At 33.6% G+C, this 17,858-nt stretch overlaps 1 protein-coding gene across 1 annotated transcript in view; it reads right to left on the bottom strand.

The window, feature by feature from the left end:
* Positions 1-343: 343 nt before the first annotated feature.
* Positions 344-17,858, bottom strand: part of LOC114329919 (outer dynein arm-docking complex subunit 4-like) — a 42,383-nt gene continuing 24,868 nt past the window's right edge. The window contains exons 3-6 of the mRNA XM_050643704.1: positions 13,983-14,562; positions 8,349-8,576; positions 5,584-5,798; positions 344-813 (exon numbers count right to left, since the gene is read on the bottom strand). Of these exons, the coding sequence (XP_050499661.1) occupies positions 755-813; positions 5,584-5,798; positions 8,349-8,576; positions 13,983-14,562 (1,082 nt within the window). The 3' untranslated portion in view covers positions 344-754. The remainder of the gene's footprint in view (positions 814-5,583; positions 5,799-8,348; positions 8,577-13,982; positions 14,563-17,858) is intronic.

Here is a 17,858-nt window from a genome sequence, read left to right as displayed (position 1 = left end):
TGGAAAAACCCGCATTTTCCGGGGAAAATTTTCGTCGAAGTAAATTGAGAAATACACCTCTCTATGCAGAATTTAATTACAGTGAATTTTTATTTGAGTGTTTTTGGTGTAAAGTTACAATCTTTGAAGTTAAAGAGCAAAAATTGAAAAAAATACGATTTTCGGGCGCCATTTTGTTTATAAAAAAAAGTAGCACACTATCTGCGGACTTTGCATACCTATATTATTAATATATACAATCATAAGATTCGATTCCAGCAATAAAATTGCTGGTAAATAACTTTTCCTTGTATTTTGCTAATTAGCCCAGAGTACTATGGTTGGACCTGAAATACTTGTGAAACATGTTTTATTATTTTTATTTATCTTTACATGCAATACAGGTAATACATACAATTATAATTATTATACATACAATTATAGTACTACTCTAAATACTACACGCAGTTTCTTCTAGTCGTAAATATTATTAGGGTTTATTCATTTATCTTTGTCTGTCCATGTATCTGCATATTATTGCATAAGACATCCGCAATTAGCACAATTCTGATTTTGTTGTGTAATGTCTTCTATGGGTATTTCTTGTAATTCATAAGATTCTAGGCTCTTTCATGATTCATATTTTCAGTGATAATACTTAACACTATCACACCATTAAACTCTATACAACATAATTCGATAAATAGGTAAACAATCGGCCGGCTTTTGGAAAGAGTTGCTTGTCAAATCTTTCCTCCTTCTTGTCATGGATACGTTAGAACCCGGCTAAAACCGACAGTCGGTTACTGTTACGTGAAGCAAGTGACTGTTTCTCTGAAAGGAAAGATTTTTGTTAGTTGAATTTTTATGAACACTTAAAATAAAACCAACTCATTTAATTACAATGAAAGATGACAGTTTTGTAAAAGCAAAAATTGACAATAACTATAGAGGCAAGGGACGTTTTAGAACTTCTGCAAGCAGAATCTCTATATTTCCAGGAGCTGATACTGAGTTAGGTTATCAAATGCTTTTGGTATATAATATAAAATTGTGCTTAAAAAATTTCAGTGACAAAAAAAATCCTCAACAGAACAACGCAGTCATTTAGTCCAGTCGGGTTAGACGAATAACAGGCCTAACCTTGCATTAGGAGCTACCCCAAATTTTATTTTTCTAATCTTTAGGGAGGATCAATATTAGTATAAATTTAAAATCTCGACTGAATGCCACCGTTGCGTTAGCCGCCATCATGATTTTAAACGAGAACCGTTTTTGCTCAATATCTCCGCCATTTTCAATTTTTTGACAAAAAGTGTAGAAACTGAAATTGTTGAAAATGCGATTTCCTATAATTTTATTGATTATAATTTTTTTGTGCGGTCGATATTTTCCGAGTTATGAGGAGAAAATAGTGAGAGTTGGAGCATAATTATTGAATTATTGAATTATCTCGTTTATTATTAGTTTTACAACAAATATGTACCTATACAAAAATGAAGAGAATTAAATTCTACATAATTTTGATTTGTTCCATTTTTTTGCTAAAATTAATATTTAAGGTAGTACGTATGCGGTAATGGCGCGAGCGTAAGACCGGATTGATTTTATAGCAATTGTTTTTGTTCAATATCTACGCCATTTTCAACTAAAATTGTTCAAAGTAAAATTTCCTACAATTTCTTTTTAACAATTTTTTTCATGCGGTTAATATTTTCCCAGTTACATGGGAAAATAATAAAAAGTGGTGGGTGAAGCATAATTATTGAATTGAATTTTGTTTCCGAGCTGCCCCAAATTTTATAATTCTATCCTTTAGCAGAGATCAATAGTAGTGTAAATTTAAAATCTCGACTGAATTCCGCGGTTGCATTAGCCGCCATATTGATTTTAAATGAGAACTGTTGTTGCTTAATATCTCCGGCATTTTCAACTTTTCAACCTAAATGGTGGGAAAGAAAATTGTTGGAAATGCAATTTCCTACAATTTCTTTGGCACAATTTTTTTATACGATCAATATTCTCCGAGTTAAGGGGGAAAATAATGGAAGCGGAGGGGAAGCATAATTATTGAATTGTCTCATTTATTATTAACTTTACGACATAATTGTACATAAACAAAAATAAAGAGAATTATATTTTATACAATTTTTGAAACTTCCAATAAAACATCAACCAGACTAAGTATATAAAAGACATAAAAAGACATTAAATGCATTAAGTTCACTTAATTTTATTAACTAGCGGGTTTGATTGGTTGAATTTGTCTGTCGATATTTTAAGTTTTATGTCAGCTAATATATCGTGATGTTTCAACAATTTTTTTTAAATTTTGGACCCTGTTGGAGGGAATTTTCTCATTCCCCCCCCCCTTGTAGACCCGCCACTGGTTCTATCGAAAAATTGTAGTAAATCGTAATTGCAACAATTTCAGTTTTTACACTTTTTGTCGAAAAGCTGAAAATGGCGGAGATATTGAACAAAAACAATTGCTACAAAATCAATCAGGTCTTACGCTCGCACCTTTACCACATACGTACTACCTTAAATATTGATTTTATCAAAAAATGTACGCCATCAAAATTATACAAAATTTAATTCTCTTCATTTTTGTATAGATATATATTTGTTGTAAAACTAATAATAAATGAGGTAATTCAATAATTCAATAATTATGCTACAACTGTCACTATTTTCCCCTCATAACTCGGAAAATATCGACCGCACGAAAAAAATTATAATAAATGAAACTATAGAAAATCGCATTTTCAACAATATCAGTTTGTATACTTTTTGTCACAAAATTGAAAATGGCGGAGATATTGAGCAAAAACGGTTCTCGTTTAAAATCAAGATGGCGGCTAACGCAACGGAGGAATTCAGTCGAGATTTTAAATTTATACTAATATTGACCCTCCCTAAAGATTAGAAAAATAAAATTTGGGGCAGCTCCTAATGCAAGGTCAAATGCTATCCCGACTTGGCTAATTGTTTTATTACAAAAGAAAGGAGACATAACAGATCTAAAAAAACTACGGTCCTATCAGTTTGCTGTCATACCTATACAGTGACGAGCGCACTAATAATCGGCAAAATAACGCAAAATATGGAAACCATAATCCGTTATGAAATAAAAAGAGATGGAACTTATACATAATAAATAAATTTACATACATTACGATATTTCCCACCTTTATACATTAGCTTAAGAAGCTCCAACTATAGAGGAATTTCTCGAAGCTATTAAGGCCCAGAAAAACAATAAAGCTCCAGGAGTTGACGAAATACCAGCAGAACTGTATAAGGTAGGTATGGCGACCACCTAACAAGTCACATCCACGCGCTCATCAAAGACATATGGCAAGAAGAGAAAATACCCGATGACTGGAAGAAAAGTATAGTATACCCGATCTATAAAAAAGGAGACAAACTCTAGTGCAAAAACTACCGTGGAATCTCTCTACTATGTACAGCATATAAAGTCCTCACGTATATTATAAACCAGCGGCTTCAACCACTAGAAGAAAATATTATTGGAGAGTATCAGACGGGCTTCCGACGGGGAAGATCGACACTGGATCAAATATTTACCGTCAAACAGATCTTAAGCAAATCATGGGAACACGATATTGATGTTCACAACGTGTTTGTAGACTTCAAACAGGCATAAGACTCAGTCAAAAGGAACAAAATATACTATATATTGGCTGAATTGGCAATACTACACAAGCTAATAAGACTCATTAAAGCCACAATGGATGAAACTCAGGCATGTGTACGAATACAAAACCACCGGACAGACTTTTTCAAAATTTCGCAGGGACTAAAGCAGAGAGATGGGCTGGCCCCAACATTGTTTAACCTGGCACTGGAGTATGCGGTTAGGCAAATGCAAACTGGACGAGGAAACCTACTGACCAACCGATATTAATATTAAGAGTAGAACATCAACAGGAACACAGAAAACATACGCAGAGTTAAAAACACAAACAAAAATGCTAGATCTGGAAATTAACACAGAAAAAATAAAAATGATGACTCAGAAGAAAAGAAATATAGTCCCATAAAATATTATACATGAAGATGACATTGAAACGGTTGGAAAGTTTACATACCTGGGAGTAGAAATATATGTCGACGGATCAGAAGACGGAGAAATACGGAAGAGAATAACGCAGGCAATCAGAGCTTATTTTGCCCTCTCCCATATATTTCGGTCTAAAAGTGTCCACCGAAATACAAAGATGAGAATCTATAAAACTTTAATTCGACCAATAACATGCTATGGCAGTGAAGCCTAGGTCCTGAAAGAAACATCCAAAAACAAACTCAACACATTCGAAAGGAAAGTACTGATGAGAATACTAGGACCTGTGCACCCCTGGCAGACTTCATTAGAATACAAAGATTGCAATGGGCCGGACATATGATAAGAATGAGAGAGGATAGGCTACCAAAAAGAGCACTGAATGCTAGAATGCAGGGAAAGAGACCGGTTGGAAAGCCAAGAAAACGCTGAGAAGACACAGTAAACAGCGACGCACAAGCCCTTTTAGGAGTCCGTGTATGGAGAAGAGCAGCCACAGACAAGCAAGGGTGGATGCAAAAAATAAAGGAGTCCAAGGATCAATTTGGGCTGTAGTGCCGTAGAAGAAGAAGAAGATGATGATATCATGTTAATAGAGGTAAGCAAAAAAAATGTTGGAGGGTTGGAGAAGTGCTATTGAAGAGAAAATACTTAAGGTTAGCAGGTCGAAAACAAAGTATATGTGCTTGGAAGGAACCGGAATGGTTGGGGATATCGAATTGCTTGGTGAAAAACTAGGACGCGTAGGAGAATTTAAATATCTTGGCTCCTCTAGAACGGAAAATGGGGTACTATATCAAGAAACTGCCAACAGGATACAGGCTTGTTGGTTTAACTGGAAGGGAATGAGCGTAGTACCCTATGATCGAAACATAGGAGAATTGCAACAAGAAAAGATATATAAGAGTGAGGTGAGACCCGCGTTGGTGTACGGCGGTGAAGTGTGGCCTGTAAAGAAGATTCAGAAAAACAAGACGGAACTAGCTGAAATAAAAATGTAACGGTGGCTGTTGGGTAATACTAGAGGGGACAGGGTCAAGAACGATTTAAATAGGAAAAGACTCAGGGTCACTACAGTCTAAAAAAGGATTCACGAACAAAGACTGTAATGGGTTGGTTACGTCAGACGTAGAAATAAAAACTATGTGTGAGGACCGATAGAGCTGTTTGATGGAAAGAGAGGTAGAGGAAAACCCAGGAGAAGATGGATGACTGAGAGAGAAAGATACACAATGGACAAAAATGAGTGGCGAAGAGAATAGAAGAAGTGAGGAACAGCGAATAGAAGAAGTAAGGAACAGGGATGCTGAAAAGAGAAATGCTTAGGAAGAACAAGTGAAAAATTTTGGAAAATACTTACCCTTACCCAAGTTACACTTGTAAACTAACTATAAATATCATCTTATTATTCTCTATATGAAACTGCGTGGAACTAAGAAGACTTGCTTCCTTAATAGAACTACCAATTATTGATACCTCACCCTCGAAGGCTATAGACTTTCTAGACTTTCACTTACTCATGGGTCCACTGCTGCTCTTCTTCATTCCCATTCCAGGAATTATATTCATTCTTCTACTATCTGGTTGAGCAGACATGATCCTGAACAAATGTGAGAATTCCGACTTGATTTTGTCGCTTTGCATCAACGCCAAAATCTTCTCTTGTCGTCTTTGTAGTTGCTTCCTGCCGGTGTGATCGTCAAATTCTAAGTCTGATATTACGAGTATACACCTTAAAAAAGATAATATTATTGAATTAATTTACAAACTCCAAAATCAAATAGCTACTAACAAAACTTTCTCTGAAAACTCTCCTTCGGGAAAGCAAGCAAGCAATAGAGTATTAACCCATAGTCCAGAAAGCCACTGCGCATCCGCTAGGAAAAATATTCTAATTCGGATTTTTTGCACAATCTTACTCAAAAAGGACTCCTTTTAACAAATTTGCATGTTGCCAGGACCAAAAGGTGGTCAACAATTTTAAACGTTTTTTTTTTTGTTTTTTTCCTAAAATTATATTTTTTGCATGGAAAAAAGTTTTCTTAGGTTTTTTGGATCATTCCAAACAGAAAAGGTCTTTAGTGACTTTTCTCTAAAAATTATAGTTTTTGACATATAAGCGATTAAAAATTGAAAAATTGCGAAATCGGCCATTTTTAACCCTCAAAAACTATGTGAAAATCTAAAAATTTGAATGTTGCCAAGGTAGGCAGATATTCTTTATACATCGATTGATGAAATGCTGAAGAGTTTTTTGCAATAAAATATTCAAAACTCCTTTGTTTTTTGATTGGTAATCAAGCATGCGCGACACTATTTTCCACCGACAGTATGGTGCAAATGAAAGGAATAAATTCGTTCTTTCGTAAACCGGCGACTTTAAGGAAAAATCGCGAAATAGGTCGATTTTTATTTTTAAGTTATGATATTGTGGCATATATGGTATACTAGTGACGTCATCCGTCTGGGCGTGATGACGTAATCGATGATTTTTTTAAATGAGAATAGGGGTCGTGTGGTAGCTCATTTGAAAGAATCTTCAATTCTCTATTCAGTAATGTAAACATTTATATAATTATTTATACAGGGTGTCCTTCTACTTCTTTTTCTGTCAAATAATTTAATTTAATAAAAATCTTTTGGATACCCTTATAAATAATTATATAAAGGTTTATATTACTGAATAGAGAATTGAAGAACCTTTCAAATGAGCTAGCACACGACCCCTATTCTCATTTAAAAAAATCATCCATTACGCCATCACGTCCAGATGGATGACGTCACTAGTATACCATATATGCCACAATATCATAACTTAAAAATAAAAATCGACCTGTTTCGGGATTTTTCCTTAAAGTCGCCGGTTTACGAAATAACGAATTTATTCCTTTCATTTGCACCATACTGTCGGTGGAAAATAGTGTCGCGCACGCTTGATTAGCAATTAAAAAACAAAGGAGTTTTGAATACTGTATTGCAAAAAACTCTTCGGGATTTCATGGATCGATGTTTAAAGAATATCTATCTACCTTGGCAACATTGAAATTTTCAGTTTTTCACATAGTTTTTGAGGGTTAAAAATGGCCGATTTCGCAACTTTTCAATTTTTAATCGCTTATATGTCAAAAACTATCAATTTTAGAGAAAAGTCACTAAAGACCTTTTCTGTTTGGAATGATCCAAAAAACCTAAAATAACTTTTTTCCATGCAAAGAAAAATCATTTTAGGAAAAAACAAAAAAAAAAACGTTTAAAAAATTTTTGACCACCTTTTGGTCCTGGCAACATGCAAATTTGTTAATAGGAGTCCTTGTTAAGTAAGATTGTGCAAGAAATCCGAATTAGAATATTTTCCCTAGCGGATGCGCAGTGGCTTTCTGGACTACCAGCCCAAGAGACTTGCCCATCTCTTGAGTATGACAATTGAGTGATACAATTGATTGGGGCGAGGAGGGTTAACTCAGTCATATCGCATTGCCAATTCTTTTTAATAAAACTATTCATTCCTGTCTAAAATACAGGCAGTCCACCAAAAAATAAAAATTAATTAATAATTATTACTGTAATTATTAATTAATATGTTACTATAATTGCTGAAGTATATACAACTTTGTTTAAAAAGACTATAACTTTTGCCTAAATAATTTACTAAAAGGGAAGTTCCCTAGGTTGGCTGTATACCATATAGTTAAAAAACTCTAACAAGAAGTAAAACCACTTCTATGTAAATTGGTATATTTATTAAAACTTAAAAATCCCAATGGATTGAATAAAATATGTCCAATTCAGAACGTTTTCAGACCTATCGGTCCATCATCAGTGAATGTGCATACTTGCTAAATAGCCCCAGAACCAAACAATGGTTGAATTTAAAATTCAATTTACATTATTTAAAAATAATATTCAACAGGCTAAACGCCGATGTTACAGGATATTGCCTATGGGAACATGGTGAAACCCTACCAAAACCTCAATCAACCATCTTAGGCCTAAGATGGTTGATTGAGGTTTTGGTAGGGTTTCACCATGTTCCCATAGGCAATATCCTGTAACATCGGCGTTTAGCCTGTTGAATATTATTTTTAAATAATGTAAATTGAATTTTAAATTCAACCATTGTTTGGTTCTGGGGCTATTTAGCAAGTATGCACATTCACTGATGATGGACCGATAGGTCTGAAAACGTTCTGAATTGGACATATTTTATTCAATCCATTGGGATTTTTAAGTTTTAATAAATATTGTGCTTTTACTTCTTGTTAGAGTTTTTTAAATAATTTACCTTTGTAAATACTTCTCCAAGTTTTTATCGTGCAGTTCCTTGGCCATCTCTATACCCTTATTAGCTTCTATTATAGCATCGTTTTTATTCATCAACTTGATACATATTCTCATTTGTAAAACTGTCCCATTAATATACCATTGGTACTCGTTATTTTTCTCTGCTAATAGGATGCATCTTGTGCAGAATGATTTTGCCACTTCATATTTTTTCGCCAGCAAGTTGTACCTAAAAACAACAATGATCAGTAGGTTCTGAGTCATTCAGTGATTTATACTCAATTTCTGAAAAATTACACGTGATAAAACCATAAATAGCCTATGTAGAAATGAAATAAATTGGAGATAAGTTTAAAAAAGTACACTAAATTAGTTTTGGGCTCTGTTAGCACTACTTGCAATACTGTCTGTTGTTCTCCAACATTGCCTCTTATTCTCTTGAAATATTGTCATGCCATACCTTTCAATACATTTAAATAACTGGGATGTTGGATCGATAGCAGCCTAAATCCTGATCTAGAAATAAGATCGAGAAGAAACAGGCCAAAAAATCTTTCGAAAAAATAAAAAAACTGCTTTGTGATTCTTGAATAAAACTCGAAATTTGACTACGTTTTCAAACAAGGAACAAGAACTTTTCAACACAGTGAAAGAAAAACATCATACCTTGGCCACATATTGAGAAATAATAAGTACCTATATGCTCAACTAATATTGAAAGAAACTATTGAGGGAAACAGAGGACTAGGAAGAAAAAGACTATCGTGGCTAAGAAATATCCGACAATAGACAGGGCTAAACAGCTAATAAGGACACCCGAAGACAGGCAAGAGTTTGCAATTGTAGAAAGAGATGGATTGGTCGAAAGAAACTTTCATGATTTTGTAATATTAGACAATGGTGTGATTCCACGGTAGAAGAATTATTTCGCGCAGCAGCCGATGGAGAGTGGTTTCAGGAACTTGTAAATATGATGACGGCGAACGTCTGAATACTGACACGGCACCTGAAGAAGAAGAAGAAGAAGAAGGACTTGAATCTAATTTATCTGAACCTGATCTGAAGACTTCTCTGTTTAAAATGCGTTGAGCCCATATTCTGAGCATTCTACGATATGACCACATCTCGAAGGTGTCTAATTTGTTCATCATTTTAACCCCCATACAGAATATACATAACATTTTAGGAACATAGCTTTAACATAGAAAGAATCCCAGCGGAACTTATAAAAAATGGAACTGCAAAATTGATCAAACTAAAAACCTCAATTTTCAACAACTACACAAATGGAGAAAACATACCAGAAAATTGGAAAACAGGATGGGTAACCCCAATACACAAAAGGGGTAACAAGGAAGAATGCAATAACTATCGCTGTATTACTGTGACCAGCACCTTTAGCAGATTATATACGGAAAAACTTTAAAAACTCCTTCGCGCTCAACCAGCTTAATGAAAAAATTTTAGCCAGAGACAGACAAATACATCTACTATTCGTCGATCTAACTAAGATAATATGATACCATACCACTTTTCTCATTTTCTCATTTGTAAAGCTGTTGCGTTTATGTACCAAAGATACTGTAAATTATGGCAAGTCCTGGGAAAATCCCCTATTAATATAACTTTAATAAAAGCTGTGCAAAAAGTATTTAACAACATCCAAGCAAACATAAGAATCAACAACAGATTATCCGATAGCTTCATGGTGAATAAGGGACTATGGCAGGGATGCAGCTTATCGCCAACTCTGTTTAAAATCCATATAAATGAGGTCTTGAATAAGTGGCTGAAATCATGTTCTGGAATGGGAATACGGCTAAACGACGACTCTCAGGTGGTGATTGCCCAGGATAAAGATGATCTAATATGTATGACAAACCGGCTGTTTCGAAAATACAAAAAATGGGGCCTATACGTTAATATAGAGAAAACCAAATATATGTGTGTAGGACAGAAAAATGAGTTACAACTAGAGGATGATATGGCTATCGAGCCAAGCTCTGATTATGTATACCTTGGAACGAGAATCCAACAAAGTGGAAGGACAGAATTCGAAATAGAGGAAAGAATTATGAAAGAAAAGAAGGTAATAGAAGCTTTGAACTCACTACTTTGGTCAAAAACCTTATCAAAAGAAAAGAAAACACAGCTTTATAATAGCATTTTTAAAACCGTGGTACTGAATGTATGTAAAACCTATGGCAACTGAATAAGCGAACAGAACAGAAGTTGCTCGCACTGGAAATGGACTTCTGGCAAAGATCGGCTTGCATCTCCAGAGTCTCACATATAACGAATGAACGGGTACGAGATATTATGAATAGAAAAACAAACATAATAGAAGAAGTCCAACAAAAACAACTGTGTTGGTATGACCTTTTACACAGAATGGAAGAACATCGACTATCAAAGCTAATAACGGAAAGGCAACCCCCGGAAAAAAGGAAAAGGGGCAGACCGAAAACTACCTGGATAAGTGGAATCCATAAATGAATGTCTGAGAGAGATCTACGATCAGGAGATTGGACAGATCGACGCGGCTGGAAAATAGGAACCGGAAGGCGCAGAACGCTATAAACTGATGTTATATACAGGGTGTTTCATTGGGAAACGGAAATACTTTACTTGTGCATAGAGGTCACCGAGGCGGTTCTAGCTATATTACATTTTTTGCCCTACCGACTTTTATAACCGAGTTACAGGGTATTTTATCGATTTGGCCAATTTTTTCCTAAGCCATAACTTTAGAACCATCCTGTATATTTTTTTGATACTTGGTACATAGGTGTCTCATCAAAAATCCAAACAACCGATATACTAATCACAAGAAAAATCCAGGTCCGGATTAACAAAAAATTATAAAGTAATTGTGACCTTAAAACAACACCCTGTATATTGAAATTCTGAAAATCTGTTTGCATATTTGAAAAGAGCTCAAAAACTAAGTCTAATCGTTCGCTTCAATTTTTCAGCTAGACAATTTTATGACTAATTTTGAAATTATTTTGAATTTTTTAAGAACTCTGACATTAAAAAGCAAACTTTTAATTGACATTAAAAAGCAAACTTTTAATTATAAATTATTAAAACTATTCAATAAATACTAATTTTAAGATTAATCAATACTTATTTACCACATTGGAACGACCCAATTATTAATCACAAGAAAAATCCAGGTTTGGATTAACAAAAAAACATAAAGTAATTGGGATCTTGAAACAACACCCTGTATATTGAAATTTTTAAAATTTGTTTGCACATTTGAAAGGACCACAAAAATTTGAGTTTATCGGTTTGTTTTAATTTTTTGTGAAGGAAATTTAATGACTTTAATTTTGAAATTAAATATATTGATACTTTTAAAAAGACTGAAATTAAAAAGCAGATTTTTAAAGCACTTTTAACAATAAATTATTAAAGTTTATTATCTATTATTAAAGTTTTATTGATTATTTTAAAAATAATCAATACTTACTTACGACATTAGAACGACCCACTTACAAATCACAACAAAAATCCAGGTCCGGATTAACAAAACAATATAAAGTAATTGTAACCTTGAAACAACACCCTGTATATTGAAATTTTCAAAATCCGTTTGTACATAGATATGAAAAGAGCACAAAAAACTAAGTTCAATCGTTCGCTTCAATTTTTTTGTCAGACAATTTAATGAATTTAATTTTGAAATTATGTCGAAAATTTTAAGAACTCTGGGAACTCATAATAAAAATTTCGATATAATTTCAAAAGTAATGTCATTAAATTGTCTGCACAAAAAATTAAAGCGGGACATTAAACTTAGTTTTTCGTGCTATCTTCAGGTGTGCAAACGTATTTTAAAAATTTCAATATACAGGGTTAAAAACGTGCTTATTAATTTCAGGGTTTTTAAAAATTTGAATGTGTTTATTTAATTTAAAAATTAAAAGACTAAGTTTTCACTCTAATGGCATATAGCATATCCCACCAGAATGAAAACAATGGGAACCTTCTCTGGTTACACCTCCGAGGCTTCTACAATTTGCAAGCCATACGGATGCTGAGACTAAGGAAGATGAGGGAATTCTACAATTTACAATTCACGTCCCATCTGCTCAGCGCGGTAAAGTTCCAACGAGACTGGCTCCCTTCATACTCCACACAGAGTAAATGTAAATAAAAAATGAATAACCATTTTCAATTTCGTTGCAAAACGAAAATACAGCTGAACCATATTCCAGTCCAATCAGAGAGTGCTGCAAGCACCTCTACCGGTTTCGAAACTTATTAGTCTCTCATCAGGAGGCACATATGCTGCTCTCCCTGATCCAACCAAAACAAACCCCAGCGTGCAGTCCCGAATTTTTTGAATTCATTTTTTATTTACATTTACTCTGTGTGGAGTATGAAGGGAGCCAGTCTCGTTGGAACTTTACCGCGCTGAGCAGATGGGACGTGAATTGTAAATTGTAGAATTCCCTCATCTTCCTTAGTCTCAGCATCCGTATGGCTTGCAAATTGTAGAAGCCTCGGAGGTGTAACCAGAGAAGGTTCCCATTGTTTTCATTCTGGTGGGATATGCTATATGCCATTAGAGTGAAAACTTAGTCTTTTGCTAGCAGTTGCCGCTAGGGCATCTATGCCATTTCGTTCGTTGCAATTCGGGACTGCACGCTGGGGTTTGTTTTGGTTGGATCAGGGAGAGCAGCATATGTGCCTCCTGATGAGAGACTAATAAGTTTCGAAACCCGTAGAGGTGCTTGCAGCACTCTCTGATTGGGCTGGAATATGGTTCAGCTGTATTTTCGTTTTGCAACGAAATTGAAAATGGTTATTCATTTTTTTTTTTTTTTTTTTTAAATTAAAGTTAATCAATTTTTGCACAAAAACTTAAAGTAGACCGATAAACTCGGATTTTTGTGGTCTTTTCAAATCTGCAAACAAATTTTGAAAATGTCAATATACAGGGTGTTGTTTCAAGGTCACAATTACTTTATGTTTTTTGTTAATCCGGACCTGGATTTTTCTTGTGATTAATTATTGGGTCTTTCCAATGTGGTAAATAAGTATTGAGTCATTTTAAAATGAGTATTTATTCTATAACTTTAATAATTTATAATTAAAAGTTAATAATACCTGCTTTTTAATGTTGAGTTCTTAAAAAATTCAAGATAATTTCAAAATTAAAGTCAAAAAATTGTCTGGTCGAAAAATCGAAGCGAACCATTAGACTTAGTTTTTTGTGATCTTTTCAAATATGCAAACAGATTTGCAAAATTTCAGTATACAGGGTGTTGTTTTAAGGTCACAATTACTTTATAATTTTTTGTTAATCCGGACCTGGATTTTTCTTGTGATTAGTATATTCGGTCGTTTGGGTTGAGAATGAGAATAATATGTGTACCTAATATTAAAAAAATATACAGGGTGGTTCTAAAGTTATGGCTTAGGAAAGAAATCAGCAAAATCGATAAATCACCCTGTAACTCGGATATAAAAGTCGGTAGGGCAAAAAGTTTAGTATACCTAGAACAGCCTCGGTGACCTCTATTCACCATTAAAGTATTTCCGTTTCCCAATGAAACACATTGTATAATATAGCTTTAACATAGAACTAAAATAATAGAAAAAATATATTATAAAACCGTACCTAGCAAGTTCGTGGTAGTACCATAACATTTCACTATCATCTTCAGCAACTTCTAAGCGATCTTCGAACATTTTAATTTGCTGAGCAAAGTCTAGAAGTGGAGGGCGATACGACGTGATAACAGAATCTCTTGATGGTTCTCTACTAATAGGCTGTCCAAGAGCCACCAGTATCCTCTTGTCTTGGTGCCATCTTGGCTGTTCTGGATTTAATCTATTTACTCGATAGAAAGCATCGCGAATGATGTCGTAGATTTTACTAAGATAAATTTGTTTGTCTGGTAAAAGTCGCTTTGATTTTGAATCGCAGTATTTCTTCAATTTTTCTGTAAGGTCTACAACAGCTGTGAGGTTGTCGGCAGCAAGAGCCTTTTCTAATCTAGTAACTATTTTTTCGGCTTCCTTTCTGGTATTTTCTTGGTGAAGTTGTAGCTCAGCTTCCAGTCTGTCTTTCAGATTACCAGATATGAATGCCTGTTGGTATTTAATGTTATAAAACGGTTTCCTAGTCCTTAAAACTTCTTGTTTATCGTAGACTGTCTTGTAACAATCCTTAGCAATTGTTCTTAGCTTCTTTACACCTAAAAAATTGATAGTAAAATATAGTTTTTAACAATTCTATATGTTCCACTTCCATATAATATAACTTAGGAAGGTGCTCTCTTAAAAACTGATGAAAATGTTGCCAATGTGAGTCGATAATACTATTGATTGTGAAAAAAGATCTAAACTCACAATCTTAGGTAGTTTATTGTTGGTAAAAATGTTGGGCTACTGGTATTGGGACTAGTATTTGTTTGATAGATAAACAAAACTACAAGATATCAGTTACAAGGTATGAATGGAAGGACACATTACTCAGATGAGATAATGACATACGAAGGGTACAGGGGAAAAACAGCAAATCACAAAAAGTCACAAATCTGTTGTTTGGAGTAATTTTAATTTTTAACTTTAAAACGGCATCCCTTTATTTACAAGTAACTAATATAAAATGTGAAAATATTTTTTTTTCAGTGACCATTTTTTTATTAGCCATTTTATTGACCATTATAATCGAAACTAATGTTTAAACTATTAATTTTTTAAAATAAGAAAATCTACGGATTCGTTTTGATTAAACCGTAGATTTAACGAAATTTAAACCGTAGATTTAACGAAACCGTAGATTTTCTTATTTTGTTAATGCCATACTCTGCATAGAGTACAAAGACTCGTTTCATATGGGCTCTCTGAACCGCAAAGTGGAATATTTTCCTGGCGGTGCCTTTTGGTATGTTATACCTGGGTTAAGCAGAAAGCTTGAATTGAGTCGAAATTCATTTCGTCTATTAATTTTTTTATTAACTTTTAATTTTGATGGTTGTTTCCTATCTGCCTGTGGAGTGTGGAATCTGGCTGTAATTTGCCTGTACGGTATATTTCCCAACGTTAATAACTATGGACTAAAGCAATTTTTTGCATTTTTTACAACTAGAATAGTGACTTCTGTAGGCGAGCGGCAGCAACCCCTAAAATTACGTGATACCTACCACGAAAATCAACTTTAACGTGAATTACCAATTTCGGTGGTTCTTTGTGTTCTCGAGGTCGCTGAATCAGAATATGTAGCTTATTTTCTAGAATCGGTGGAACATGTTCAAACATCAAATTTTATGCAAAAATGCGAAAATTAAATTTTGATGATTTTCTAACTTTACCTCGCTGTATCTTTGGTTGCTTTAAATATTTCCTCTTGAAAATTTTACAGTCATCTTTGAAGTATTTAGATAATAACGATCTTTGTACAAAATGTTTATAGGAATAAAAAGAAGAGTTGTAAATTTTTAAACATTTTGTCGTCAGATTTCGTCAGTTTCATGTTTACTTAAAAAAGAGAAACTTTTTAGCTTATAATTTTAACCAACACAGCAATAAAACATAATTCATAAAGAAGTTTTCTGGAAAATTTTAAGTCAAAATATGCAACAGAAAAAAATTATGTAAATCTATATACGAGCGGCACACCACAAAAACGCTTATTTCTCGAGATACTGTGTGGTGTGAGGACTACGGTGTGGTGAATAGCTAATTTTGGTCATACTTTATATTTTTGATGGTTCTGAAAACGAAAATTAGGTTTATTTTGAATTTTACGTAGGGGAACATTGGCAAAATCGCAATTTTACCCTAAAAATAAAAGAAAATGAAATCACATATGTTGCGTTTAATAATTGTTTCGTTTTAATATTTTTTTCTGAAATTTTTATGGTATATATTTCCTACCTTTCTGAAGACAATGGTACTTGTTTCAATCTTTCTGTCTCATTATGATAAAAGTTATGAATAGTTTAAAGTGAAGGGTGCAGATTCCTGAATGTCAAAGTTTAATCGCAAAAGTTGAGTGAGAAAATGTAAAATTTAGCTTTTTAATCAAGTTTATGTTAGAATATAGAATAAAGAATAAAACGTTTTATAAAAAAAATATATTGCAACTTTTAATTTTCAGTAAAAGGAGATTTAATTTTTTTTTTTATTTTTAGGGTAAGATTGCGATTTTGACAATATTTCTCCATCTAAAATTCAAAATAAACCTTATTTTCGTTTTCAGCACCATCAAAAACATAAAGCAAGACCAAAATTAGCCATTCACCTCATCCTGGTGATTATCTCGAGAAATAATCGTTTTTTTTTTTGGAAGAGTACCACTCGTCTATAAAGTCACATAACTTTTTTCTTATTGCATATTTTGACTTTAAATTTTCCAGAAAACTTCTTCATGAATTATTTTTTATTGGTGTGTTGGTTAAAGTTATAAACTAAAAAGTTTGTCACTCAACTTTTTTAAGTAAACATGAAACTAACAGAAGCTGACGACACAATGTCTAAGAATTAACAACCCCTCTTTTAATTTGTTTAAACATTTTGGACAAATCTCTTTGTCATCTAAATCCTCGAAAGATGATACGGTAGAATTTTCAAAAGGAAATATTTACAGCGATCAAAGATACAGCGAGGTAAATATAAAAAATAATCAAAACTGGTTTTTCGGATTTTTGCATAAAATTTGATTTTTGAACATGTTCCACCAATTCTAGATAAAAATAAACTTCATATTCGGATTTACCGACCTCGAAAATATAAAGAATGACCAAAATTTGCCATTCACCTATCATGGTCGTTTTTTCGAATTCTAAGCCTCAAATTAGTATAATGGTTTATGCTATCTGACGTGAGAACTCATATTAGCGACCCCTGTTATAAATGCGCGGTTTAAATGTTAAATTGGTATTACAGATCATAGATGTCGTGAATGTTTATTACTCATTTTCCGTTTTTTTCATATTATTTGTACTAAGAAACCAGGAATTTTCACAAGTTTCTTTGGAATCTAATCTGGAATTTACTCATAGATGTATCTGTCTGTAAAAACTACTAGAATCTACTAAAGAGTTTTTCCCTACTAAAAACTATTAATTTACATCGAAAATCTACTAAAAAAGTAGTTTTCTACTAAATATGGTCACACTGGCTGTATGTGTTTTTGATAGTCTTGATAATATCTGACGGTATGTTTAGTTTATATAACAGGTGAATTACGTCATTCAGCTCTACACGGTCGAATGCCTTTTGCAGATCCGTGAAGCAACAGTAAGCCGGGACGTTGTATTCTAACGATTTTTCCATGACTTGCCTGACGACAAAAACTTCATCGTTACAGGATCGTCCGGATCTAAAGCCTTGTTGTCCATCTGCTAGATATATTTCAGTGGTGATTTTGGTGGTTATGACTTTTGTGGTCAATTTCAGAGCGGTACTAAGCAGGTTTATTCCTCTGTAGTTTTCCCGTTTTATCACCCTTTTTAAACATTAAGATCGTTGTGCTAGTACGCCAGCT

Source organism: Diabrotica virgifera, chromosome 2 (genome assembly GCF_917563875.1).
Source record: "Diabrotica virgifera virgifera chromosome 2, PGI_DIABVI_V3a".
NCBI lineage: Eukaryota > Metazoa > Arthropoda > Insecta > Coleoptera > Chrysomelidae > Diabrotica > Diabrotica virgifera.
Note: the sequence above shows the minus strand (reverse complement) of the source record. Positions and strands in the feature narration are given on the sequence as shown.